This window comes from Argentina anserina, chromosome 6 (genome assembly GCF_933775445.1).
Source record: "Argentina anserina chromosome 6, drPotAnse1.1, whole genome shotgun sequence".
NCBI classification, from domain to species: Eukaryota; Viridiplantae; Streptophyta; class Magnoliopsida; order Rosales; family Rosaceae; genus Argentina; species Argentina anserina.
In genome coordinates, this window is record NC_065877.1 from 421,183 (window position 1) to 448,563 (window position 27,381).

The 27,381-nt window shown below is 39.9% G+C and overlaps 2 protein-coding genes across 2 annotated transcripts; one reads left to right on the forward strand and one right to left on the reverse strand.

Annotated features, from left to right (window-relative positions):
• The first annotated feature begins 423 nt into the window (after nucleotides 1–423).
• LOC126798274 (putative F-box protein PP2-B12) lies at nucleotides 424–2,314 on the forward strand. The gene is made up of 3 exons (XM_050525189.1): nucleotides 424–728; nucleotides 1,414–1,532; nucleotides 1,702–2,314. Exons 1-3 carry the CDS (start codon nucleotides 465–467, stop codon nucleotides 2,177–2,179), a joined length of 861 nt encoding a protein of 286 aa, XP_050381146.1. The 5' UTR covers nucleotides 424–464; the 3' UTR covers nucleotides 2,180–2,314.
• Nucleotides 2,315–6,653: 4,339 nt separating this feature from the next.
• LOC126800333 (uncharacterized) lies at nucleotides 6,654–7,301 on the reverse strand. The gene has a single exon (XM_050527689.1). It carries the CDS (start codon nucleotides 7,299–7,301, stop codon nucleotides 6,654–6,656), a length of 648 nt encoding a protein of 215 aa, XP_050383646.1.
• Nucleotides 7,302–27,381: the final 20,080 nt, after the last annotated feature.

Consider the following 27,381-nt stretch of genomic DNA (forward strand, 5'->3'; position numbering starts at 1 on the left):
CTTTGGTTCTAACCGTAACTTGTAAAAAAAAAAAAAATTAGAATTGTCATACCGACATATGTTACTCCCGAATCTAGAATGATAGAACATATTTCATGAAGCTCAATCCTGCACATATACAATTTTTACCTTGTTGGCTACACCTTCTATTTATCTCTCTAGCTCTCGTGCTTTGCTTTTTGAAATCACATGTCATGCTTGGTCCTTGCTAAAAACTCTCAAATTTGTTCCCTATGGGCTTCTTAATTTAATCCTAAATTATGGACTTTTCGCTAAGCCTAGAAGGTAGAAGCATGAAACCGTCCAATAATCTTCTTTTTTTAAGTGAAAATCTAGAATATGATTAAAATCTAAAATGCAACCATGGGATATCTCGTTGGTTGAGAAATTGATGACCCTCCAGCACACCACAAAAGAAAACAGTGGACACAGCGGAGAACTCAAAGGAGGAGGAATCACCTGCGATGGACTTGCAAGAGTTGCCGGAAGGTTGCATAGCCAACGTGATCTCGTTGACCAGTCCTCCAGATGCATGCAGGTTCTCCTTGCTTTCTAAGGATATCAGGTCCGCCGCTGAATCCGACGCCGTTTGGAGCAAGTTCATACCGCCTGAGACACACACGATCCTTTCCCAATCCAGCTCCCTCTCCTCTTCCCCTCCGAAATCAACGAAAGAGCTCTACATGGCTCTCTGCGACAACCCCGTCCTCATCGACGAGGGCAATATGGTAACTAACATTTTCATACCACCTCTTTGATTTTGGCTATTTCGCGATATATATAGTTCATTCAGGTCCCGATTTTAACGGTTCGCAATCGTTATGACTTATCGATTTTTACAATAAAGTAAATAGTGAGCAGGTTATTTTAGTGCAATTGTTATCTAGCTAATTACATTGATCAAATTCAATTCTAGATCGCATATATACATTGCTATTTTGTGAAATTAATTTGGGTAAATATCAAGATCTGAAAAAAAAAATGGTACTGGCATTATGTATAGACCAAGTTTTTTTTATTGCTAGCAAGAGTGGATTCAGGATTTGATAATAAGTTGGGCTAGAAAAAAAATTATGATTATTTAAGAATTATATATAGAAATTTGGAATGGACTAATATTTAAATTTTAAATTTTAACATTAAAATTTAGTTAGAATGACAAGTTTTTAGTAATTTGAGATAGGCTATATACAGCCCACCATAACCCGTGTGTAGTTACGTCCTTTATTGCTAGATTTGCTTACAAAACAGATATGATCCGCTTGGATGTTAGAATCGTGTTGATTTAGACTTTTAGGTGCATTGCTACCCTTAATATTGCAGTTGTTGGATTTGCATATATAATGCTTATACAAGTACTCAAGTAGCGTGGGTACGGTGACTGATTGTAATTGATTTTCATTGCATATGTAGAGCTTTTCACTAGACAAATGGAGTGGGAAGAAGTGCTATATGATAGCTGCAAAGCGCCTTCGGATTGCTTGGGGTGGTACTCCTCAATATTGGACATGGAAGCCTCTGCCTGAGTCCAGGTTCGTACATTTCTTTTGCCATATTGGACGTAGATTAATTAAGTCTCTGCTTAAGGCTAGCAGCTAGCTAATTTACTATACTTGTTAGTTGTTACTTCTGTTGGGAAGCAAATATGAACATTAACTGTTGTGAACAACAATGACGTACATCTTTGAATACGGCGAATAGGTTTAAGGAGGCGGCCGAGCTTCGTTTTGTATGTTGGCTTGAAATCCGTGGTAGAATTGATACGCGCATGCTGTCTCCATCGACGACATATAAAGCTTATCTGGTGTACAAGTTAACTCAAGGCACTTATGGACTAGACTGGCCTTCCGTGGTCACAGTTGGTGCAAGAGCTCATGGTTTTGATTATGAATGCCCTGGTTTGATGGAAATAACTGCAGGCATTAAGCCCACTGCGATTCTGGTGCCCCAAAGAAACATAGAAATCCATATTGAAAGACAGGTTGGAATATATCCTGAACTCAATGGAGTAAAATTTCCAAATGAAAGCAGGGCGGATGGGTGGCTGGAGATGGAGCTGGGTGAGTTTCATTGTCAAGGAGATGAAGAAGGGGAGTTGGAAATGATTTGTTGTGAGACTAGTAGGGGTAAGAGTGGTCTCCTAGTTCAAGGGATTGAGGTCAGACCAAAAAGGAACTAGCTAGCTAACTCAAATGTAGTTCTCCATCAGGGTCATAGACTTGCCAGCAATGTTCAAACAGCTACCATCAGTGGTGTAATCAAATTTAATCGATAAGAGTTTGGTTTTGTTTGTTGAATTTTCAGTTTGCTTCCATTGAATAATTAATTTAATGATCATGTCAATTGCTTCATTGTTGTCATCTGCGCTGTTTTGATATATTCGTTTCTAAGACTTCTATGATGATATTTTGATATGTACATGAATCAAGAAAAGTGGTTCGATCGCGATTCAAATATGGTTGAATCTAAAGGTGAACTAGCTAGATTGAGACTATTATGTATTGTAAATATCGACAATGTTCACAATTCGAGCTGAGTATACTTTTTTATGTATCAGTAATGTACAGGCATTTCTTATTATTATAATTTGTAATGGGGTGCAAACCTCGAGCCAGCATCACTCATTATTTTAAGTACGTACTATTGATAGATATCAAGAGCATGCAAATAAATCCGATAAAATTAGTAACAAAGAATATTAGCATGGTTCCTGGGGAAGAATGGCATGCATAATTGAAGAATTCTGTGATGCGCTGCTATACATTATGCATCAGCACTTTCCTCCGCAAATCACTCCTCTGACACCCACGGTGCATTTTATCAAATCCTTCCTTTACCACACAAAAATGTGTGTATAGCATAGCTTGTTGTACAACAGACAAACCTCTACCCTGCATAATTCGACAGAATAGAAAGAGAGAGGGGGAAACATGCATGAGTAATTGAGTATGACGCAGCATCTAGACTTGCAAGCTTTGCCGGAGGGATGCATAACCAACGTGATCTCCTTGACCAGTCCTCCAGATGCATGCAGGCTCTCTTTGCTTTCTAAGGTTATCAGGTCGGCGGCAGAATCTGACGCCGTTTGGGATAAGTTCATTCCGCCTGAGATGCCAATTACAATCCTATCCCAGCCCAATGCCTTCTCTTTGCCTTCCAAATCCAAAAAGGACTTCTACATGGCTCTCTGCGACAATCCCGTTCTCATCGATGAGGGCACTATGGTAACTATAAAGTTTAATTTCTTCTTGTTTGCTTTGTGTAGTTCTTTTCAACTAACGTAATTAATTTAATTTTATGAAAGCAAATTTGTCTCTCACACCCCTGATATGCCTAGGGGTGGACAAACTGACCCGAAAACCGAAAAAAACCGGACCCGAACTCAAACCGAATCCGAACAAACCGAAATCCGAATCAAACCGAACCGAAAATTAAAAAACCGAACCGAACCGATTCTATTTGGGTTGGGTTTTGGGTTCAGTCCCTTAGAAACCGAACCGACCCGAACAACCCGAAGTCAATGGTCAACGTTACAAAACGACATCATTTTGTCATATTTATAATTTTACATTATTATTATTTTTTTAATAAAAAAAATAGTGTGGTCGGTCTCACAGCCGCACATAATTTCTAACCTAATTGGCCTAATGTATAAGAGGCGCATTATTTAGCCGTCTTGCTTCCTTCATAATGCGATAGTTTTATTTTAAACCTAATATAAATGTTATGATACATTAGTTGACACTTAGGAAATCGCCAACTCTAATTCGAATATGATCGATCGACACCAGCAGATGTGATTGGTATATATATTTAAGGACCCCGTAAAAATTTCATCTGTTTTGAACATGGTTTGACCGTTCGTACCTACGGTTAACTAAAAAAGAGGCGTTTTCACATATTAAAACCCTATTGACCGGGGCTTTGCCAAATATATTTCTTTAGTGCGACCGCGCATGATAGATAACAAAAATTATGTGATTTCAGATATGCAAACGGCTTTCGGCGTTCGCATATTTGTAATAGGTCCTCCCTTATGGCATAATAGTGGTGTTTTCGATTTACCAAAAATTCTGACGGTTAAATGAGGTCCGAATTGGATGAAATTTTTATAGGGTCACTAAATATATATACCGATTACATCGGCTGGTGTCGATCGATCCCTAGAAGTTTCCTTCATATAGTCGCTTCATAACGCGATAGTTTTATTTTAAACCTAATATAAAGGTTATGATACATTAGTTGACACTTAGGTGATCGTCAACTCTAATTCGAAATATGGTCGATCGACACCAGCAGATGTGATTGGTATATATATTTAGGGACCCCGTAAAAATTTCGTCCATTTTGGACATGGTTTGACTGTTCGTACCTACGGTTAACTAAAAAAGAGGCGTTTTCACATATTGAAACCCCATTGACCGGGGCTTTGCCAAATATATTTCTTTAGTGCAACCGCGCATGATAAGTAACAAAAATTAGGTGATTTCAGATATGCAAATGGCTTTCGGCATTCACATATTTGTAATAGGTCCTCCCTTATGGCATAATAGTGATGTTTTCGATTTACCAAGAATTCCGACGGTTAAATGAGGTCCGAATTGGATGAAATTTTTATAGGGTCACTAAATATATATAACGATCACATCGGCTGGTATCGATCGATCCCTAGAAGTTTCCTTCATATAGTCGCTTCATAATGCGATAGTTTTATTTTAAACCTAATATAAAGGTTATGATACATTAGTTGACACTTAGGTGATCGTCAACTCTAATTCGAAATATGGTCGATCGACACCAGCAGATGTGATTGGTATATATATTTAGGGACCCTGTAAAAATTTCATCCATTTTGGACATGGTTTGACCGTTCGTACCTACGGTCAACCAAAAAAGAGGCGTTTTCACATAATAAAACCTCATTGACCGGGGCTTTGCCAAATAGATTTCTTCAGTGCGACCCTGCATGATAAGTAACAAAAATTAGGTGACTTCAGATATGCAAACGGCTTTCGGCGCTCGCATCTTTGTAATAGATTCTCATTTAGGACAAATTAGTGGTGTTTTCAGTTTACCGGAAATTCTGACGGTCAAACTAGGTCCGAATTGGATGAAATTTTTACATGGTCACTAAATATATATACTAATCACATCGGATGGTGTCGATCGATCCCTAAAAGTTTTCTTCATATAGTCGCTTCATAATGCGATAGTTTTATTATAAATCTAATATAAAGGTATGATACATTAGTGGACACTTCAGCAATCGATAACTCCAGTTCGAAATATGGTCGATCGACACCAGCAGATGTGATCAGTATATATATTTAGGAAACCCGTAAAAATTTCGTCCGATTTGGATATTGATTGATCGTCCATACTTATGGTCAAGAAAAAAGCGGTTTGACATTAAAATCCTCATTGACCGGGGCTTTGCCAAATGTAATTTTTTGGTGCGACCGCACACAATCGGTGACAAAAATTAGGTGATTTCATATATGCAAACGACTTTTAGTGTTCGCATATTGGTAATGGGTCTTCCCTTATGACATAATAGTGTTGTTTTCGGGTAAAAACCCATCGGGCTTGCGGGCCTCGGCGAGCTTTTCAGATCCACGGGCTAAATGATGAGGCATAAGTCAATTAGGTATGAAATAATCATTAGACTATTAGTTTTTCATCTTTATGTTAAATTTTATACTTTTAAAATTAATATATAATATTATGTATTTTACATACGGGTAAAACCGAAAAAAAACCCGAACCGAACCGAACCGTACGGGTTGGGTTGGGTTGTGGGTCACAGTCTCTAAAATAGAAAAACCGAACCGAACCGAACCGAATTTAAAATTTGGGTTGGGTTATGGGTTTTGTCCAAACCCGAACCGAATGGACCCGTGTCCACCCCTACATGAAGCACCATCAATAAGGCAATAACCGATTTCAAGTCTGACTCCCTCTTGAAAGAGGACAAAAATCGTACCACCATCCAAATTGCAAACAGTCATAAGAGGATTACGAGCTCTGTTTCCTTGATCTGTTGCTAAAATTCATAACGATGACTAGAGCTTCCCTCTGATATGGCTTCCTCGTCAACAATTCGCCGACAAGTTGAAAGACGAATCTAATAAGACACAGCTCAAACCAAACCTTAGCTCGATCAATGATTAAGCCTTAATCCCCCTGTATATCTGCGTTCCGTGTACCAAAGGATAGCAGGAAAAAAAAACCCAAAAACTTGAGTATACGAGGAGTCTTAGCTAGGGATTAATTGATAAATATTTTTATTATGTTTCTTGAGTTACTCGATTAATTAGAATTAGAGGAAATGCAAAATTATACAAGTAAAATATAAAATAGTTTTTTGAAGGTAAATATAAAATAGTTAATTCTAGTTATATTGTAGAAAAGAAATAGACACGTGGCAACTTAATAGGAGGGGGGCATGGGGAGGTAGGCGACATAGAATACGATATGTTGTTGATAACAAATCGGCCGGAAACTTTACCAAGACATAGAATACTTAACAAGCTAGTATTAATATACTTGTAATTTTGGTGAAAAAAAAATATTTATGTAAATTAAAGTTGGAATCACAGATTAAATTTACTTAATCTGATGATTTTGATACATTCACTAGCTAGCTAGTATTATCAATCATGGTTATCATCCTCTGTAGGCATGCGGAACTTACAGGAAGGGCAAACCCCACTTTTCCGCAGCCACTCTACAATACAACTCTCATGGTAAAGATGTGAACAAGGCATACGAGTCGCTTCCGAACCAAGCATCATGTCCTCCACACAAACCGTGCACATTGTTGGACACTCTTCGATTTTTGTATTCTCCAGTTTGCTAATAGACACTTCACTTGCCGGCACAAACAAAGGTTCATAGTCACCAATACCATCAAAATCACCAAGCTGAAATTCGATATCCACCTCCATATGCAGATACTTGCGATCGTAGTAAGCGCTAGCGGCTCGTGCCACTCTTGTGCCCATGAGTATTGGATCTTCAACGACTTCCCGAACCCTGCTCGGAACTTGCAGGTTTTGAAGCTCATGATTTATGGCAACCCACATGCTCTGTGGATTGTACTCCAGTTCGATGGGGCAGTGGGTCCTTGTTTCTGTAACTTCATCTTCACCCTCCAAATCGCGAGACGAGACGTGCACAATCTTGATCTTGAAATCCATCAAGAATTTGGTATTAGGCAGCTCGATTGTGGGTTGAACTTTACCCAGGTACTTTGTGTTGCAGATGATCCCACTCACCACTTGCCAATTCTCAGTAGCCATGGAGACGTAAATCGAGAAAAGCTAAGACACACGAGCGTGCTCTGTTTGGTAGAGACTAGAGAGGAACGATGATTGCAGTAAAGCTGAATGAAATCAAATGGGAAAGGAAAGGGGATACTTATATAAGGGATGGTAGTTTCCTACTTGGAGATGGAGTTCCATAACCCACTGACATTCGGATTCCTAATTACATGTGGATATACTAAAAAAAATTAATAAAAAATTATTACTTGTAGAGGAGTAATTAAGTGGTTTCCTAAAACTTTCCCGGTGCCATAATTAGGGGGAGTAATTATGTTACCTGGCGTGCTAGCTAATCTCCTAGCTTCCATCCTATACGGGCAAAGTGTGAATTACACACATAAATAGGAAAGAAATAAAAAAGGCCTTTCAATTGGTTAATCACTGCATGAATGCAGATGTGGTGAAAAGGCAGCCAATCAGTAAAAGATAAATCAGTAAATGGTAAAAGGCCTGTAGTAAATGAGCTAAGGGGCGTACTCCAAAACACCACAAGTCTGCAAGAGCGTAAAAGCAGAAGCCACGTTTCGACTTATGAATGGTCCACGTGCACCTTTCCCCATTTGTGCCCTAGTTTGAGTCCTTAGATTCCAGTCTTTAAATACCCCACACATCGGAAAAGTTAAGCCACAGAAACCAATCTCTCCGGCCGACCAGATCTCAATCTCGGCCGCAGAAGATGTCTCTCACCGAACATCCAAGTATAGATCTTTCCATCCGTTTAGTTCGTTATGAGGTTCTTCTTGTCGACCTTCAAGTTCTCTTTCCTCCGGCGGCGAACGACAGTAAGCACATAACCATGAGTTTGATCACTTTGTTCTTTGAATTCATCATCTACTTCGAACTGGCCTTCAAGATCAGAACCCTAATAACCTCAGATATCGATCTCCGACACTACCAGGTGATGTTGATCACCTTCTGTTTCATCTGTACCTACGCTGCCTTTTTTTTCGTCTCCTTCACCATCGCTCTTAAGCTCCACCTCAACGCCCGTGTGGCCATGCCGGTTGTCACCAGCTTCGCGATTTGGTGGCCTGAATTCCCAGAAGAAAACGGCAAATCAGAAGAAGACAGCGGCTTTGTGAAGTAATTTGTGGCCTGAAACTCTCAGATCTCTCCTCTCTGAGCTAGGTAATATTGGAGGTGTTCGCTCTCATGATTCTGTCAAATGGTAACTTAGCTAATCTAGCAGTCTGCCTTAGCTTAATTTACAGTTGAAGTATGAGTGTACGTTGTTTTGCTCGATCGCTATCACATCTCAATAAGTTTCTAGTGAGAAAGGAAGTACAATATTACTGTTGTAGTCAATGGTGCTAATTAGCTCTCTATTCCAGCTAAATAATTTGCTAGTTAGAAAGAATAAGTACAATATTGTAATGTGACTGAAGTGGACGTTTAAGTCTAACTTAAATGTTATCTATGCTATTACTTGTTAATTTTCCTGTTTGATTTCTATAATTTGCCTTGAATTAGTTATTCTCAGCATTATGGGTATAACCTTTCTAGCTCAAATCAATCAGCAAATGCAGTTTTTGGCTGAGGCCCTAGCCTTCTTTGGATCGGGATCCTCTCCTAATGAGAGGTTCCCTAATATTGCCTAATAACACGATCTGGACCATCCAATCTTTATGGATGGCCAGGATTTCTCTTACATTAGTTTAAGTGATATTTGGTCCATCTCATTCTTTTCTCAATTTCTCATCCTCCTCTCTTTTCTCTGAAGCTGAAATTCACATTTCACTTTCTACACAAATTAATCATATTCACAGAGTCACAGTATCTCCCTATCTAAACTCACCATCAACTTTAAGCTGGGCAGCAACCCCATTCTAAAAAATCAGCTAAAAGTTTTTTGTTTTTCATTGCGCACAACAACTTCAACCCATAATTTTTTTTTTTAATTTCACAATAACATGACAAAAAGTGCAGTGAACTATTTGAGGTATGCAACTCGGAGTTGAAATGCTTCCACGTTTGTTAATCACCTTACCAATATATTGATGAGTGATCTCCAACCGGTGATTTTGACATTTTTTCCATCAGTGTGTATAGAAGACTCAAGACACGTGTAATAACCCTAGTTTTCGAACAATATTTGGTTTAATTTGGATTCTATCAAGTTGTGAAATTTAATTAGAATGAATGTGATTGTTTGCGACGTTACGAAACTAAAAACGGAAACGCTTTCCGAACGTTTAATTAGAAAAACATTACGTTTCCGCAACGTATATATATCGATTTTTATTCCGTGGCTCGGTTGCGAAAATTTTCTTCACGAAAGTTGTAGAGCTCGTCGATACGAGTGCGTGGACAGGTGACGCGTTTGAATCGGACATGGGACACGAAAGTTATTAACGTTGGAAGTTTATTTCCGATTTTGGAAACTAGTATAAAAAGAAATGTTTTCAGCTAGGGTTCCCATAATTGGAAACCCCTTTCTTCCCTCTTTCTCCCCGCCTCCCTTTCTTCTCTCTCCCGAAAACTCCCTCTCATCCTCTCGGCTCGCCGAATGATCTCCCTCCACCGAGGGACGTGCTCCTCACCGCCGGCACCAGCGACATTGCAGGCACGACGCGACGCACCACCGAGCAAGACCCGAGCCAGCTCGCTGCCGTGAAGCTCGTCGCGCCTCGCCGGACCGCACGACTGGACCAAGCTCTCCGACGAGCTTCGGTGCCTCCAAGACCAAAAATAGGTGAGGTTTCGACTCTAAATGATGTTGTGATTGTTGTTGTGTGTATTGTGGATGTTTTGGTTGATTTGTGGAGGAGATTGGAGTGAGATCGGGGAGGGGGAGAAATGATGAACACCGCCGCCTTAGGCGGCGCGTGTGGGGGCGTGGGGCAGTCTAGGGGTGGTCTGAGACCGTAGGAAGGAGGAGGAGGAGATGAGGAAGAGTTTTTGGGCGGAGGTGGCGTGATACGCCCCAATGCCGGAGTAGGCGCATGGGCCCCACGCGCGGTCGCTGGCGAGTGGCGTGTGTACCCTACGCGCCGCCACGTGCGGCGCCGCGTGAACAGTGTTTCCGAAAAGGGTAATTTTGTAATTTATCTTTAAATACGGTAAATGTAAAAAAGTGATTTACGTACGGTAAATATAAATTTTATTTACGTACGGTAAATGTAAATGTAAATTACTTTTAGTAAATGTAAAAAGTAATGTTGGAAGGGTAATTCGGTAATTATTATTTACTGAGACAGTACGTACATTTGAATATTATTTATACGTACAGAAATACATAAACAGTATGTACTCGTACATAGATGCGTATTTGGATGTGTATTTGTACAGTAATACGTGAATAGTAAACAGTGAATAGTCTCAGTGAACAGTAAATTCGTAAAACCGAAAATTGCTGAACAGTAACCGATTATTACTGTTTCGGCATTTAAAGGTTTACGAAACGTTTCTAAATCTCTTTTCTTATCTTTTCAAGGTGATCGATAAATCAAGGAAATGAATTATCTTCGGAAGTTGTGGATTTACGCTCGAATCGATAAGATGAGTAAAATCTCGCATATTTACGAATCAACCCTTGCGGTGAATTCAAGATTTTTGCAAGAGTTTTAAATATTGAAATACGACATGCATATGATATAGTGGAATATATATATTTGTAAAAATGGTAAATACGTACTTATATATATAGTTTGATATATTATATAATGTTATGAATTCATTGGAATTGGTCATTTCGATGACGAGAATTATATGACGAGCATGTGAATTAATTTGTACAAATATGAGGTGTAATTATTGTAAGTGATTTTAATGTGTTGTTAAACGTTTTGTCTTCGGACGTGTTTATGAATTATGACATGTATATGATATAATGGATTATATATATTGTATAAATGGTAAATAAGTACATATATATATATATATAGTTTGCTATATAATATACTGTTATGATTTTATCTTGATGATGTCATTTCGATGACAAGATATTATCAAGCATGTGATTTTGATTTGTACAATATGATGTGAGATTATTGTACGTGAATTTTAACATGGAGATTGTTAAAATGTTGATTGTCTTCGGACTTGGTTTTTGTACAATATGATGTGAGATTATTGTACGTGATTGGCAAGTCGGAACCTATTCTTTGGCCGGGCGAAAGTTACGATACAGTAAAACTCTAGTCTGTCTGTCGGAGTACTGCATGTGAGGTAACGGGTGGTTATCGGCTCATGAGTGTACAATTCGATGGTGTAGGGGATAATTCCGCAGGTGTTGATTAGTGGAGATTGAGTTACGACTCCGGAGACTCGAAGTCGTTCGTATCCTGCTTGTGGTGAGGTTTCTAGCGTGGATTTGTGTGTGAGAATTGGTGTGGATTTATTTGTGAGTTTTGTGAGAGATTGTGAGGATTATTAAATTTCCATCTTATGTAATGTTGAATTATAAATTTGGGTTGTAATAATTGGTTTTCTGAGTTGTATTGAGAACTCAGTAATGATCCGCTGTGCATTTTAAATGATTTCGATTTCATTGAAATTGTTTAGTGTTTAACGACTTTGAAATTTTGAGTTTTTTTTTAAGCTTGAAATTTTAGGATCGTTACAACACCATATGAAAAGTTCTTGTAATCAATAGTCTTATCTCCCCAATGCTCTCCATCTTTCCACGCACAATAAACACCATATTCTCAACCATACCTACTTCAACCCAGAAGTTGAATCCCAAATATTAAACCAAGAAATGCCAACCAGCCCAGTAATCTTACCAAGCTCATTAATCAAGTATACTATGTTATCCGAATCCAACCCCAAAATTTCAGATCCCTGCTTTCCAACTTGGCAATTAATCATAAATCATAATTTATGCGTTGCCGGTTGGAAAGAGGCCGGACGGAAACCAATCTGGAGGCCCTTCGGGACGGAAGAGAGGGAGATGGGAGTGAAAAAAAATTTGAGTATGAGATAGAGGTTGGAGAAAATAGCTTATGAGCTAAGAAGGTAGGAGTCATGTTGGCCGTCCATTAAGATTGGATGGCCCAGATCTTCTTATTAGGCAATATTAGGCAATCTCTGGTCAGGAGAGGATGCCGGTCCAGCCTTCTTTATCTCTAATTGACGATACTTTTAGGTTAATCAATTTGTTAATAAAGGTGAAATTCGGAAAAGTTTGAGATGTGACGTCCCATGCATAATGCTAAAGTCAAATAGGTAAATTACTAAGTTGTGCAGGTACATGTTAGATGAAAACAAGAACAAACAAGAACACATGACTTGATTCACTAGGATACTCGGCTGTCTCTCTTACAAAAATGATGATTAGACGTATCCAGAGCCCAGACTGCCTAAGTTACTAATTAGTACGTACGTACGTAGTTGTGCTCTTTATACTATTCGCGATCGCTGCAATAAAGTTCTTGGTTCCCCACATCACAGGCAACTTAATTAAGTACTTTTTTTTTGGATACATCTTAATTAAGTACTTCATGTTTAGGTACCATGAGTTATTCGTTCTTAAATAGCAATTGGGTACAATTCTCGGATTATTCAAATGTATTCTATTGTAATATTCCAGTAGTTAATATGTTACGTTTATTTGAGAAGTTTTGTTTGAATGAAATGAAACTAGATTTGAGCTTGCTCAATGCTTATTGCACATTTAAAATAAGAGGAAAAAAAGATAGGGACTAAGATGCAACATTACTGTTCTTTTGGCTTGTAGATGATAGGGGAACAGCTGTGTTCATCTGTCATCAGTGGCATGGGTCTGCAAGAGTGCAAGTAAAGGACAAAGAGGATACCCATGCCAAAGCTGCGCGCATTCAAGTTTTGATTTGGGAAAATGACCAAATGAACAAAAACATCCTAAAAAAGAAAATTCTACTGGGACGCGGTGGTATAGCATGCAATAACTTAATCTACCACCCATATTCCTAAACTGTCGACGTGCATCTAATGAAAGTCATTCTATCATCATCCAATTTGTATGTATAACATGGCCCAAAAAAAATTATTTAAGTTTTGTGTGCCTAAACCAATGTTATAGGTTCAAAGTGTAATACTACCCCTCCATTCATAATAACTCCCTCTCCCCTCTCATTGATTTTCAGTTTTCTCTACCCTGCCTCATCGACACCAACCTGCTCTCTCTCTCTCTCTCTCTCTCTCTCTCTCTCTCTCTCTCTCTCTCTCTCTCTCTGATTGGCTTCTCTGATCGAATCTGACATCAAGCCATAAGGACGACCCGATTTGAGCACCGATCCGAATGCCGCCACTAACGAGATGTCCCCTCTAGGTGAAAGTTGGTTTGCAGCATCGTCGTGGACCAGTTCGACCTGTTCTTCCTTCCAAATTCTCTGATCTTACATCAAGTTTGATTTTGGTTTAAGTCTCGGATTTAAATCTACTTTTGATTTTGGTAATAATCGGTTTGGGTTCGAAATCGGAGTAGGAGACTGATCTGAGAGTCAGAATATGAAATCAGTGAACAATTACTAGTATGTATACCTTTGAGGTTCTATTGTTTATGTTAACATTGTCGTTTGTGACTTATAGCTTGTAGTGATAACAAACTTGAAGGTATAATAATGATATGGAATTCATGTTTTAAATATCATCTCTCATGCCCAAAAATATAAACACTGATTTCTCTTTTCATTAAATAGCACTGATTTCTCCTTTGTATGGATGTAGATATGCTGCAAGTTGTATTAAGAATTGTTTAGAGTTACTTAGGGGGTAAGTAACTTATTAGATGTCAATAACATGATTATTGAGTGTCAATAATGTGTTTACAGATATTTTAACGTGATTATTGGATGTTAGTAATATATTTATAAAGATATTTTAACGTCATTATTGAGTGCTAGTAATGTGTTGTAAAAAATATTAATGTGATCACTAGGTGTCAATAATGTGTTTGTAAATATATTTTATAAATTATTAGGGGTCGGTATCGTGATTACTGAGGGTCAGTAGTGTGTTTGTAAAGAGATTTTACAAATTATTAGGGGTCAGTAATGTAATTACTGGGTGTCAGTAATTTGTTATTGAGGGGTTATTGGGTGTTAGTAATTTTTTCCGATGACCGGTGGCTGGAGTTCGATGACGGTGACAGGTAATTGGAGTCCGACAAGGTTTCAATAAAGTGTCATCTTTCGTCAACTTTATCTATAAATGAGTGTTTAGATAGATGAATGTAAAATAGTTTTAACACTATGATTTTTGTATTAATTAGAAAAATATTAGTTTATCTTGTGTTGAAATGGTCACATTTTGCACTTTGTCATTGAAATTGAAAATTAAATGGTTAAATTAGTATGAAATAGTCATTTTTTTTTTGATTTTGCCAATTCTCAATGTTAACTTATATATGTAACGCTTTGCGCTTTCTTGGGCTACTATAATAAATTCCGACATAATCCTGTCAAATGGTAATTTAGGCCTTAGCTTAACACTAGCTAGTTCCATCTCTATCCCAGCTTAATGTTCTAGCTAGTTAGTATGAAACTATGGATTATGGAAGTACATCTGAAGTAGAAGTTCTTAAGTCCATCTTAATTAACGCTATTAGTTGTTAAATTTCGTGTTTGATCTGTTTAATTTGTCGTAAATTGATTAAATGTAATTTGATGGGACACAACAATGATGAATAGAAACTTGATCTTTTTTTTTTGTTACAAATGGTACCTAAAAGACATAGAAATAAAAAACACAGAGACTAAATATTAAAACAAATTCATGTGCGTCATACATCTAATAACACTGGTCAGATCGTCTAAAAAAGCATACATAGCATGGGCAGGAAATCAGCAAACTCAATCAGTCTCAACTCATAGAAACTCGATCTTTGATTAGCTTAAACCTTTTCCCTACCCTTCTTTGCCTCTAATTATATATTGACGGGTTAAACTAGCTAGTTTGTTATTATAAGACGAAAGTGGTAAATTACAATGTTGTGGAGCTACAGCCTACATGCAAATGAATGATGTGGTGAAAAGATCGAGAACGTATGTACGATGTCATCATCTTTACCATAGTGATCACTAGACGTACCTAGCTTAGTGACCCAGCAATCACCCGGCCCTTAATTACACACTGGGACACGTTTCGATTTCTTAGTGGGCCGTCGACTCATACCCTAGCTAGCTTCACCGGTATAAAATGACTAAATACAACACACGCATTACATTATTGAATGAAACCCTAAAGCTACCTCCTTTGTATACAAATTTCTTGCTCTCTCATCTGAGTCACCCCTCTCTCTTTCCGGTGACAATGAGGTTCTTGCTTGCTCTGTTTCTAATTGTCATGTTCAGCATCTCATTCTGGCGCATGACTCGTTCTGGTCAATTTGTTCTGTCACAGATCAACAGCCCCTCACTCTTGGACAGCCTTGCCATGCTCCCCATGGAGATGATCTACTCCGCCCTCGCAGCTATCGACATCTGCAACATGAGAGCCTACTTCAACGGTGCTCCTGGCTTCGTAAATGGCCGCTTCTCGACCATTGTTTTCGCGCCTACTTGTTCGCGGCCTTTGTCACTATGCCGCCGCTCTTCGTGGTGGCTCGCTTGGTTGCGCTTGTGGTCGGGACGGCTTTTGGGTCTGTGGTGATTAACGTAAGAGGTGGAAGACCTTTTGTGCCTGGGTTTGATTAGATATATTCCGTCAAAAGTGTTTAAGCTAGCTAAGTTCAGTGGGTTGTTGGTTATTTTAAGAGTCTGGTGTCTTGTTGATGATGGATGAGAAAGGAAATGGGAGCTAGCTAGCTATTTAGGAACATTATGTATCGTAGCTAGCTAAAGGAAGAAGTTATGGTGCTAAATGAAGAGCTACATATGAGCCTATGAAATATTTTAAATCTGAGTATTTTAACTCGATATTCAGTTGTGAATTGTGTTCTTGCTTCTTATCCTACGATATGAATTCCAGCTAGCTAGTTACGATGTTTTTAACAGTGTTTTAAAACTCTAAGGCGTACCTCAAGACGTTTTTCCGAGAGTATAGAGTCTTAAGATGAGAATTTTTATACATTCCAGTAATCTGTTATGTCCATGTCAAGTATTTGAGAATTTTTATTTGAGTAATAAGATGAGCATCACCAACTTTAATCTTACTTATAAACAAGATAGACTAGGTCCTTCACATTGAAGATTGCTCAGTGCTTGTTGCAAATTCAAAATAGGCAGGGACTAAGAGGCAACATTACAATTCTTTTTTATTTGTTTTGTCTCAGAAACCCTACAGTTTGGGTTGTGGATGGTAATGTGTTGCAGTTGTTACAGTACTAGCTTTGCAAGTAAATGACAATATAAAGAAAGGACGAGGGTACCTACATGCTAAAACTTGAATTCAAATTTTGCTTTTGCCATGGCCATTTCCATGTTAACCTGTTTGAGCTTTTGCCTTTCATAAGATATTGTCTTTCCAATTTGGGTTACTAGCTAATATTTTTAGGTAGAATGAAGTGAATGAACTCAGTCACGGGTTGTATAATACTTGGATAACTTGTACGGTTGTACCGTCTTGTAAGGCCTAGTTCATATATATATATACTCTAGCAAGACGGTACAAGTAAGAAGCAATAGTACAGTTTTTTAATTTGCGTTGTGGATGATATATATGCAATGCACGATTACAGTTGATTTCACTACTATCTCTTCTAGTAATTGACAATACAAGAAGAGGGTATCAGATGTCAGCTGCATTCAAATTAATATAAATGTGCTATTTCCATTTCAATGTTAACCAGTTTTTGTTTTGGATTTATAAATCTACTGTCTTCGATCCCAGTTTGGGCTACTCTAATAAACTCAGTCAGGGGTCACATGCAATTTCAAGAGGCTGAGCTTTTGCTTTCTGAAGTACGTACTATCATTACTATACTCTGGTATACACATACAAGTCTTTCTAGGGTATAAATCATTATCCAGTTGAAGGTATACAAATTTAGATGGCAAGATACACAAGATTAATCAATTAGATGGTATAAGTCAAGAAGGAAGAATTAGATAGAGAATGGACGGCCGGTAAAAGTTTAAGAAGAGGCCGGTTACTCCAATCAATTACTTAATAAGATCAGTGTTTGATAAATTCTTTCGTCCTCTTTGTAATTATTACAATAATTCAGAAAATTTTGGAACCGAGAAGAGGGCATAAACCCTTAGAAATTAATTACGTGTATGAGTAATTCATATTACACCACGTGACACTGTCATGTGGTGTATTCAGCTAATCATATTACATCATGGTATAATTAATATGCACGTGGTAAAAATGAAAAAAATATATTTACATATAAGAACCAATCAACAATAATCACAGTTAAAAATGAATCAATATTACTCAAAGATACGCCACATGAGATATGTGACGGGTATATATAATAATTTCTCGTGTAGGTAAAATATCGGGGACCAGTCCAGTTTCTAATAACCCTAGCTAGATTGTCCATTAAATTGTAGTACACACACACACACACACACATATATATATATATATATATATATATATATATATTCAGAAACATGGGTATTCAACAGATGAGTTAAAGCTTGATATATCAATGCTGGTTGAAAATTCGAAATAAGAGAGAGGCATGGACGAAGAAGCAATACTGCAGTTCTTTTGTGGTTGTGGATGATATGGTCACAGTTGTTTGTTTTCACTACTGGCTCAGCATGTAAATGACATTGCAGAAAGAGGGTAGCCAAATCAAGTCACCTGTATTCAAATTTTGCTATTTCCGTTTCAATGCTAACCTGTATTTGCTTTGGCTTACAGTACCTTACTGTCTTCCCATTTTGGGCTACTGTATTAATACGTTTATATACCATAACTCATTCACGAATCACATGCAATTTGAGATGAGCAGCTTTTGCCTCTTGAAGGATCAGTCAGTACTTCTACTTGGGAATCGAATTGAAATAATACATGGTAACTGTATACAAATGGATCCTATACAAATCTTGCTAGGGTATAAGGTTTGCTAACACATAAGATTCAGTTCAAGTATGTAAAAATTGTCACACATAATGTGGTAGAAATTGGATGGAAAAATGGAATTTTATCAACACAAATGCTGGGTCAAGAACACATCTAACGTATCAAATGCCAAATGCCTCTGATCTCCTCCGCTTCATTTCGTAACTAATGTTCTAAACTATCTGCATGAAATTGTAAAGAACGACGTAATTAAGCAAGAAACTGCCTAACTCTTTTTTCCCTCTTAATTATCACAAAGTATTTAAACAAGGTTGAATTAGACGTAGGCACAGAGGGACACGTTTTGATTTCTGAGTGGGCCGTCTGGTTTCTATTTACCCTAGCTGCTACTTTCTCCAGTATAAATAGAATACCCACATTGCCATGAAACCCTAAAATTGCCTCCTTTGCTGAGTTTGCTCTCTCATCTCTTTCAACCTGGGAACCATGAAACGACGTTTGACCAAAAAAAATAAGGAAACCATTAAACGGCCACCCTTTGCAAACATCTTGCGTCCTCTGATTCGAATCTTTATGTTCAGCTTCACATTCTACGTAATGACTCATCCTCTTGACGTCTATCACTCATGGTACCTTATTTTCAGTGGCAACAATCCCTCATCGATTAACAACCCATCAATCTGGGACGTTCCGGTGATGCTCCCCTTGGAGGTCATCTCCTCCGGTATCGCGGCTCTCAGTATTTGTAACCTGATAGCCTACTTCCTCGATGTTTGCTGTGATGACTTCATCGATGGCGGCCTCTTTACTGGTCTCTACTGCGTTTGTTACTCCATCTACATGGTCGTGGCCTATACATATATGCCGACCCTCTTCGTCTGCGTTCGCTTGGTTTCACTTGCGGCTGCGACGCGTCATGGGTGTCGGTTATTCTATGGAAATCCAGCTTTAGCCAGGTTGTGGATTTAGCTAGGTGTCGATGAAATGTTTGAGAGGAGGGGAAGAGGTTTAAGGGTCTTATTATTAGATTGTATATCAGATTTGGGTTTTGGGTAGCTTGGCCTTTGTTGGTCTTTATAGTTTGATCTTTGATTTTGTGTTGGTGATGGGAGTGATCGAGTTGAAATACGAGCAGGGTTTGTAGCGCTCTATGAGCTATGAAAATATTTAATCAAGTTCTAATATTTTAAATTTTCAGTATGGAATTGTGTTCTTGCTTCTTACCTTATCAAGGTCTTGCACTTTCGAGAAGGTGGGCCAACTTAAAAGTTAAAACAATGTCTGTTGGCATAGGTTTATGCCCGCCATAATCAACACAATTATCAGCGCATTAAGGTTAATGTATAGCACAATCTTACAATACTAATAGCAAGTCAGCCGTACTAGCTACGCAATGGGCCTCTCCGCGGTCCAAACTGACTTCGGACGCGCCCTCACGCGCATCTCAAAGAACGCTACAGAGAACACTTTAATCGGACGTCGTCCCACATCGAATGATAGGTAAACGATCTACCCCAACTCAACAATAAAAGGTCAAACTCTTGACCTTATAAGGTAAGTACACTGAACTCCCTACTGTAACTCTGCATAAATTACCATCTCCTTAACTTAAGCGTCGGAGAGTTGAAGACCACGCCGCCGTGGTCTCTACTTTGACGACGTGTGCTACCTGTGACAGGAAAGAGACAAGGAATACGGCGTACTATATCCACGAGGAGTACGGCGTACTAAATCGAGTGTAATCAGAAACATTAACATTGGCGCCGTCTGTGGGAATCCGCAACAAAAAGTCAACAACAAAAAAAGTCACATGCAACACTTAGCCAAACAACTACACTTCGACATGGGCACTATCAATCCCTCCCTCTCCACTCCGGCAGACGGTCACATCGAAGACATCACAGACCTCAACCACCCCCTCCCCTCCGCCAACGACCCTATCATCCTCACACCTACACCTGGAACAGTCGTCAGCACTAACGCGACTCCGGATCCGGCAACCGCCGCAAGAATGGAAAACATGGCTCGAGATCTAGCCGAATGCCAGTAGCGCGAGGCACTTGAACGCGAAAAGACAGCAGCTCTGTAGAGCGAGCTCGATAGGATGCGGGCACAGCTCGAGCGGGCCAAGCGTAGTCATCTACATGGCGAATCAAATCGTGAGGGCAGCGCGCAAACGAGAGGACGAGAACAAGTTCACTTGAGCATCAGCTTGACTCCCTCCAAACTCGCCAAGAAACGACCACCATCGCCACGACGTATCCACAACCGTGAGGAAGAGAGCACGAGCGTCACCTCCCGCTCCAGACCCCACACAACTGCTCACAACAGCGAGTCTGCCACGCTGGCTCTGATCCTGCAGCGACTAACCGCAATAGAACAACGGGATGCCAATCCACGATGCCAACCAGTATTCGCAGCCAGGCCGGGCACATTCACTACGCGAATAATGAACACCGTGCGACCTTCTCAATCCAAGAGCCTAAAAATCACGCCGTACACAGGCGAAGGCGATCCATTCCGACACATTGATAACTTCAAGAAAGTCACTGCCAGTAGAGAATTGGACGACGCCACCTTGTGCCACCTGTTCAACAAAACACTAGATGGGGATGCCATGAATTGGTTCTTCGAACAACCGACGAACTCTATGGATTCTTTCGCGCAGTTAACCACAACATTTCTTAATCTATTTATCCTCATGGCCGGAGCCGCCCACACAATTGATGGCCTATTTCAAGTAAAACAAGAGAGCAGGGAAACATTAGGCGCCTTCGTCATGCGATGGAAGACAGCAGCATCCAAATGTCGGAACCTAAACAAAACGCTCGCCTTGGCCGCTTTTAAGGAAGGACTACGATCAGAAAACTTCTTGTTCCATATCAATGTGGACCCTCGAATGCGCGGCGCCACATATGATGACATCATGACTGAAGCAGTACGATACGCTCAGGCAGAATACGTCACATACGGGGAAAAGCGAACCCCAGTACCATCAGACAAAACCACTGGGCCGCAGACATCTATACACACAATCCCCCTCCAGCGTGAGCTCTTCCCTAACACAGAAGACCATAGCAAAGGCAGGAAAAGAGAGTGACATCAAGCAAATCACCGTGACACGCGCAACAACGATCGGCACAGGGGCCGGGACAAGAACAGGAGACTTGGCCATGAACGTCGCGACAACAGAGACCCTCGCCAAGTTAACGCAATGGGACGCCATAGTAACAATGTCCAATTTAACACTTGATCTCCAGCGCGGCTTAATTAGCTAGCAATTGGGTACGTAATTCGCAATCAAACATATAACATATCCAGATTGTATTGCATTCCAGAAATATGTTATGTGCATGACTATATGTCACTGATCGATAATTTGAGAAGTTAATTTCTCTGAATAGAATTTAATCACATTCAAGCTTTGCCCAATGCTTGTAGCAAACTGTGAATGGGAAAAAGGTAGGGACTAGGAAGTAATATTATAGTCCTTTCTGCGGATGATAGGGTTACAGGTGTTTACATTACTGGTTCTGCAAGTAAAGGACAATACAAGACGAGGGTACCCAGGCGGCCAGGCCATGCCGAAGCTAGCTGCATTCACAGTTTGCTTTTTTCCATTTCAATGTTAAACTGTGTTTCTGCTTTGGCTCTCATAAGTATAGTCATCTCATTTTAGGGTACTGTAAGTCTGTAATATGTCACGGGTTACGTTGTCATATATTTACAATTTCAAGATCAGGAGCTCTCTTGCCTTTGGAAGTGTTTGGTACGGTGATCATTAATTTAAAGCAAGAGAATAGAAAGGATAAATTGTAAATTGCAATACATATTCTAGTTTTAATTCATTATTGTTTCAAGTTTTAATTCATTTTCCTCTTTTCAAAAAAAAAACATATTCTAGTTTAATATTTTAGATGGTTAATTATGTACAAAGACAGATTCAAAACTGCCTGAGTAAATAAGTAGTAGTTATGATATAACGAGAGTAACAAATTCTCAAGCAAAATATAGTAGAGATCCATGGGCATCCCGCATCCCAAAAGAAAAAGGCAAAAGAAAAATGGAGACTAATTGGTTGATGACACCATATTCAAATGCTTAATCACGAACATCAAACATATAGACAAATTAAATTCCTCTTCTTATATCTAGTATGATGACACAAACTTCATTTTCTCGCGAAAATTAAAATGAGTTTGTGGATAACATGTATGTGTTTATATCTTTTGTGTAGATATATAATTTTATCGAAATTCAAGCTGCTTAATTTGAGAAAGCAATATCAATCCAGAAATTAATAAAATCATACTAGCTAAGGTAGACTAAATTAGTAGCTACTGAAGGCGATTAATTATAAGCAGACAATGAGTTAATTAAGTTACTAATTTAGATTGTCTGTTAGCAGGACACGTCTCAAATTATTATTGGTTTACCCCTCCAACACACATATATATACACACACACACAATGAATGCGACGAGATAAACCCTAGCTAGCGGCGTCCTCAGTTCACTCTATCTTCTCAGAACCTCAGCTACAGCCATGGATTCACAGCCGGAGTTCCTCATTTCACTTCTTCATTTCACTCGTTGTTCTCGGCATCACTCTCTGGCTCATAACTCACCCGTCGCCGGAGTTCCTTTCCTATGCCAACAGCAATTTGGGCCATTATGTTGTCCTTCCGGTGGAGCTCGTACTCTCTGCGGTTTTGGCACGCTCGATTTGTCAGCTAAGATCCTACATCTCTGGTCAGAGAGATGATGATGATGAGCTCGGCCTCTGCCACTTCACCGTCATCTTCGCCATGTGCCACGGCATCCAGTTGTTGCTGCGCTTTGTTCATTGGTGCTCTTTGGGTGACTAAGGCCTCTTCAAACCCTCGGAGCCTGTCGTGTTGGAGTGATGTGCTCGACCAAATACCGAGAGAGAACATGTTGGCATGAGCTGGAACAGATGTAAGAGCTGGAAAGCATGAAGCATGTTACTAATGGTGGTGTTAACAACTAGGTTTAATCATTAGGATTAGTACTAATATTCTCCAATCTTTCCTATAAATAGATAGCTTAAACATTGTATCAAATCATCAAATTATCAATCAAGATCAAACAATCAATATAGCATTTCTAGTTTTAACTTGGTATCAGAGCCAAATTTTTTCTGTTCTTCTGGGTTTGGATTCGTACCTGCCATAAACCAGCCGGCAGTAGCTCGGCGCCTTCATCCGACGGTCTCTTCACCACTCTCTGCCTCCGCACCGCAACGCGGAGCTCCACCGCACCATAGCTCGGCGCCTTCATCCGACGGTCTCCTTGCCCGAGCTCTCCACCGCCTCCGCACCGCACCGAGGAGCTTCACGGCACCACTGCCTCGCACCGCACCAAGGAGCTCCACTTCACCGAGGCTCCACCGCCCGACCTCTCCACCACCTCCGCACCGCACCGAGGAGCTTCACCGCACCACTGCCTCCGCACCGCACCAAGGAACTCCACTTCACCGAGGCTCCACCGCCCGAGCTCTCCACCGGTGCTCCACCTCCTTTGTTTCACGTTTTCCATCGAAGGAAGTTTGGGAGAAGAAGAGGCAGCGGACGAAGTGTGTGGGTGGATAGGCGAAGGTATTTACGCCCTAAATACCCGGTTCAAAAACAATTCGACCCGACCCGACCCGGAAAATCCGACCCGACACAGACGATCCGACCCGACCCGGAATATCCGATCCGATCCGGAATTTCCGCCCCGACCCGGCAGATCCGACCCGTTCCGGAAGATCCGGCCCGACCCGGCAGATCTAACCCGATTGCAGGTTTATATCAGTTTTTTGGTACTTCCGCTGTATAATTCCTGATTTTCTCAAATTCATTTTTCAATGGGTTCTAAAGGCGCAACTGAAGTTCCGAAATTTGAAGTATCTGTCAAAATTGGTATGGCTTTAAATATCTCTAACTTTGTTGGTTTTGATACATGGATTATTAATTCAGGTGCGTCTGACCATATAACTTATGACAAATCTTATTTTTCCGTATTGTCTCCTCCACCCGTACCCTATGTTACTAATGCTAATGGTGAGGCATTTCCCGTATTAGGGAAAGGGTCAGTTCGTATTACTCCCACCATAGAGCTTCACAATGTGCTTTATGTACCTGCTTTATCTCATAATTTGATATCTGTTCCCCAATTAAACGCTGACGCCAAGTGCTCTGTCACATTTTTTCCTATGTATGTGATATTTCAGGATCTTCTCACCGGAGAATTAATTGGTCGGGGGTATCTGAGGGGCCGCTTGTTTCATCTGGATCAGACATATGCGTGGGAGAAACCAGGGGCATAGTCTCGGACCGCTTTAATCTCCACTTCTGACAAGTTAAGTGAAATTTGGTTATGACATCGTCGCTTAGGGCATCCATTTTTAGTGTTATGAAAAAATCTATGCCATCTTTGTTCATTAGTGTGGATGAGTCAGTTTTACATTGTGAAACATGTGTTTTAGGCAAGAGTCATCGATCTACTTATTCCCCTAGTATTTCTAAAAAACATACTCTTCCTTTCGAATTATTCATTCTGATGTTTGGGGACCCTCCAAATAGTCTACTGTGTCAGGGATGCGGTATTATGTGTCATTTATTGATGATTGCACCCGTCTTTCATGGATTGTTCTCCTCAAAACTAAAGATGAGGTTTTTCCAGCTTTTCAAGCCTTTTATACCACTGTCCAAACACAATATAATGCCACTGTTAGAGTTTTTCGTTCTGATAATGGGGGGGGGGGAATATGTGAATCATGTCTTTCAGGAGTTCCTTAACACACACTGAATTGTTCATCAAACAACGTGTCCTTATACACCTGAGCAGAATGGAGTTTCTGAAAGGAAAAATCGTCATTTACTTGACATGGCTCGGTGTATTCTTTTTAGTGCCCATATGCCTAAATACCTTTGGGGTGATGCTGTCATCACTTCCGCCCACCTCATTAATCGTCTTCCCTCTCGTGTCCTTGAGGAAAAAATTCCATATGAGGTGCTTGCATCTCATGTCTCATTACCCTCTTTTCATAATCTTCCTGCCCGTGTTTTCGGTTGTGTTGCTTTTGTCCATCTTCCAAAACATCAACGGTCTAAATTAGATGCCCGGGCAGTTAAATGTGTGTTTGTTGGGTATGGAGGACATCAGAAAGGGTACCACTGCTATCATCCACCTACCAGGAAGTACTATGTCACTATGGATGTTACTTTCTTTGAGGACATGAGCTATTTTGCCTCTTCCGATACTGCTCTTCAGGGGGAGAATTCATATTTTGAAGCACTGTATCATGGAGAGGGGGAGACAAGTAAGCCAGTAGATATAGTGACAGGTTCTATTGAGATTACCAATGTGTCAGCTACACATGCACCACCAGATGATTGCGGTAGTGAAGTCACTCCAGAGATTCAGGAACTGGAAGATGACAGCACAACTGCCCCTTATGCCTCCCCTACTATTGTTTATACCCCTGACCAATGTTCCCCTGGTACAGAAGATCACTCACCTGAGGTTAGTCATTCTATTGGGGTTAATACTAGTAAAGCTAATAATAGACAATATGTCTTACCAAATAGGTCTACTCGAGGTCAGCCAACAAAAAAATATGAACCTACCATTCAGGCTAAAGTTAAGTATCCTGTGGCAAATTTTATGTCTACCAAAAGATTGTCTAAGTCATATGAATCATTTGTGAATCAAATTTCTACTGTATCAATACCTAACAAAGTGCAGGAAGCATTGGGAGATACAAAATGGCTAAAAGCGATGGAGGAAGAGATGGAAGCATTACAGAAGAACAACACTTGAGAGCTTGTACCTCCACCACATGGCAAGAAGACCGTGGGATGTCGTTGGGTGTTTACAGTGAAGCATAATCCAGATGGATCAGTAAGCCGATATAAAGCACGCCTAGTAGCAAAAGGGTTCACCCAAACATATGGCATAGACTATGATGAGACATTTGCACCGGTTACAAAGATGAATACTATTCGGGTATTGCTATCCTTTGCTGCTACCTTAAACTGGCCACTTAAACAATTTGATGTTAAAAATGCATTCCTTCATGGAGAACTTACAGAGGAAGTGTATATGGATCTTCCTCCTGGATATGTGGCAGCTTCTCCAGATAACTTTGTATGCAGGTTGAGAAAATCTTTGTATGATCTTAAACAGTCTCCTCGTGCTTGGTTTGGAAGATTTTCACAATTCATGAGGAAAATTGGCTACATGCAGAGTAATTCAGACCACACATTATTTCTCAAACACCAACAAGGGAAGGTAACAGCCCTAATCATATATGTTGACGATATGATAGTTACTGGTAATGATACTAGTGAGGTGGACAGATTACAAAAGCAGCTAGCCACAGAGTTTGAGATGAAGGACCTAGGTACACTCAAGTACTTCTTGGGCATTGAGGTAGCCCGGGGAAGTGATGATATCTATCTGTGTCAGAGAAAGTACATTCTTGATCTACTAACGGAGACAGGTATGTTGGACTGCACTCCCATTGATACTCATATTGAGCAGAACCATCGGTTAGCAGAGTATCCAGATCAAATCCCTACTGACAAACCTCGTTATCAGAGGCTAGTTGGACGCTTGATTTATCTATCACATACCAGACCAGATGTTGCGTATGCAGTAAGTGTAGTAAGTCAATTCATGCATAATCCCAGTGAGGACCACATGGATGCTGTTGTAAGGATCTTGAGGTACTTGAAGTCAGTCCCGGGGAGAGGAATAATGTTTTCTAATCACAACAATATCCTTAAGGTTTGTGGTTTCACAGATGCAGACTGGGCTGGAAATATTACGGATCGAAGGTCGACATCAGAGTACTTTACCTTTGTTGGAGGTAATCTTGTTACGTGGAGGAGTAAGAAACAAAATGTGGTAGCCTGATCTAGTGCTGAAGCAGAATACAGAGGGATGGCTCAAGGAGTGTGCGAGTTGTTATGGCTTAGGAATTTGCTACAAGATTTAGGTGTTAAGCCTAAGTGTGCTATACAGTTGTACTGTGACAACAAGGCAGCTATTGATATTTCACAGAATCCTGTGCAGCATGATCGTACAAAACATGTAGAGGTTGATCGTCACTTTATAAAGAAAAAGCCAGACGCTAAAATCATTTG

Coding starts and splice junctions, on each gene's coding strand:
- LOC126800333 (XM_050527689.1), bottom strand. CDS start 7,301: ATGGCTACTGAGAATTGGCAAGTGGTGAGTGGGATCATCTGCAACACA.
- LOC126798274 (XM_050525189.1), top strand. CDS start 465: ATGGACTTGCAAGAGTTGCCGGAAGGTTGCATAGCCAACGTGATCTCG. Junction 729..1,413: donor TCATCGACGAGGGCAATATG/GTAACTAACATT, acceptor TTGCATATGTAG/AGCTTTTCACTAGACAAATG. Junction 1,533..1,701: donor AAGCCTCTGCCTGAGTCCAG/GTTCGTACATTT, acceptor TACGGCGAATAG/GTTTAAGGAGGCGGCCGAGC.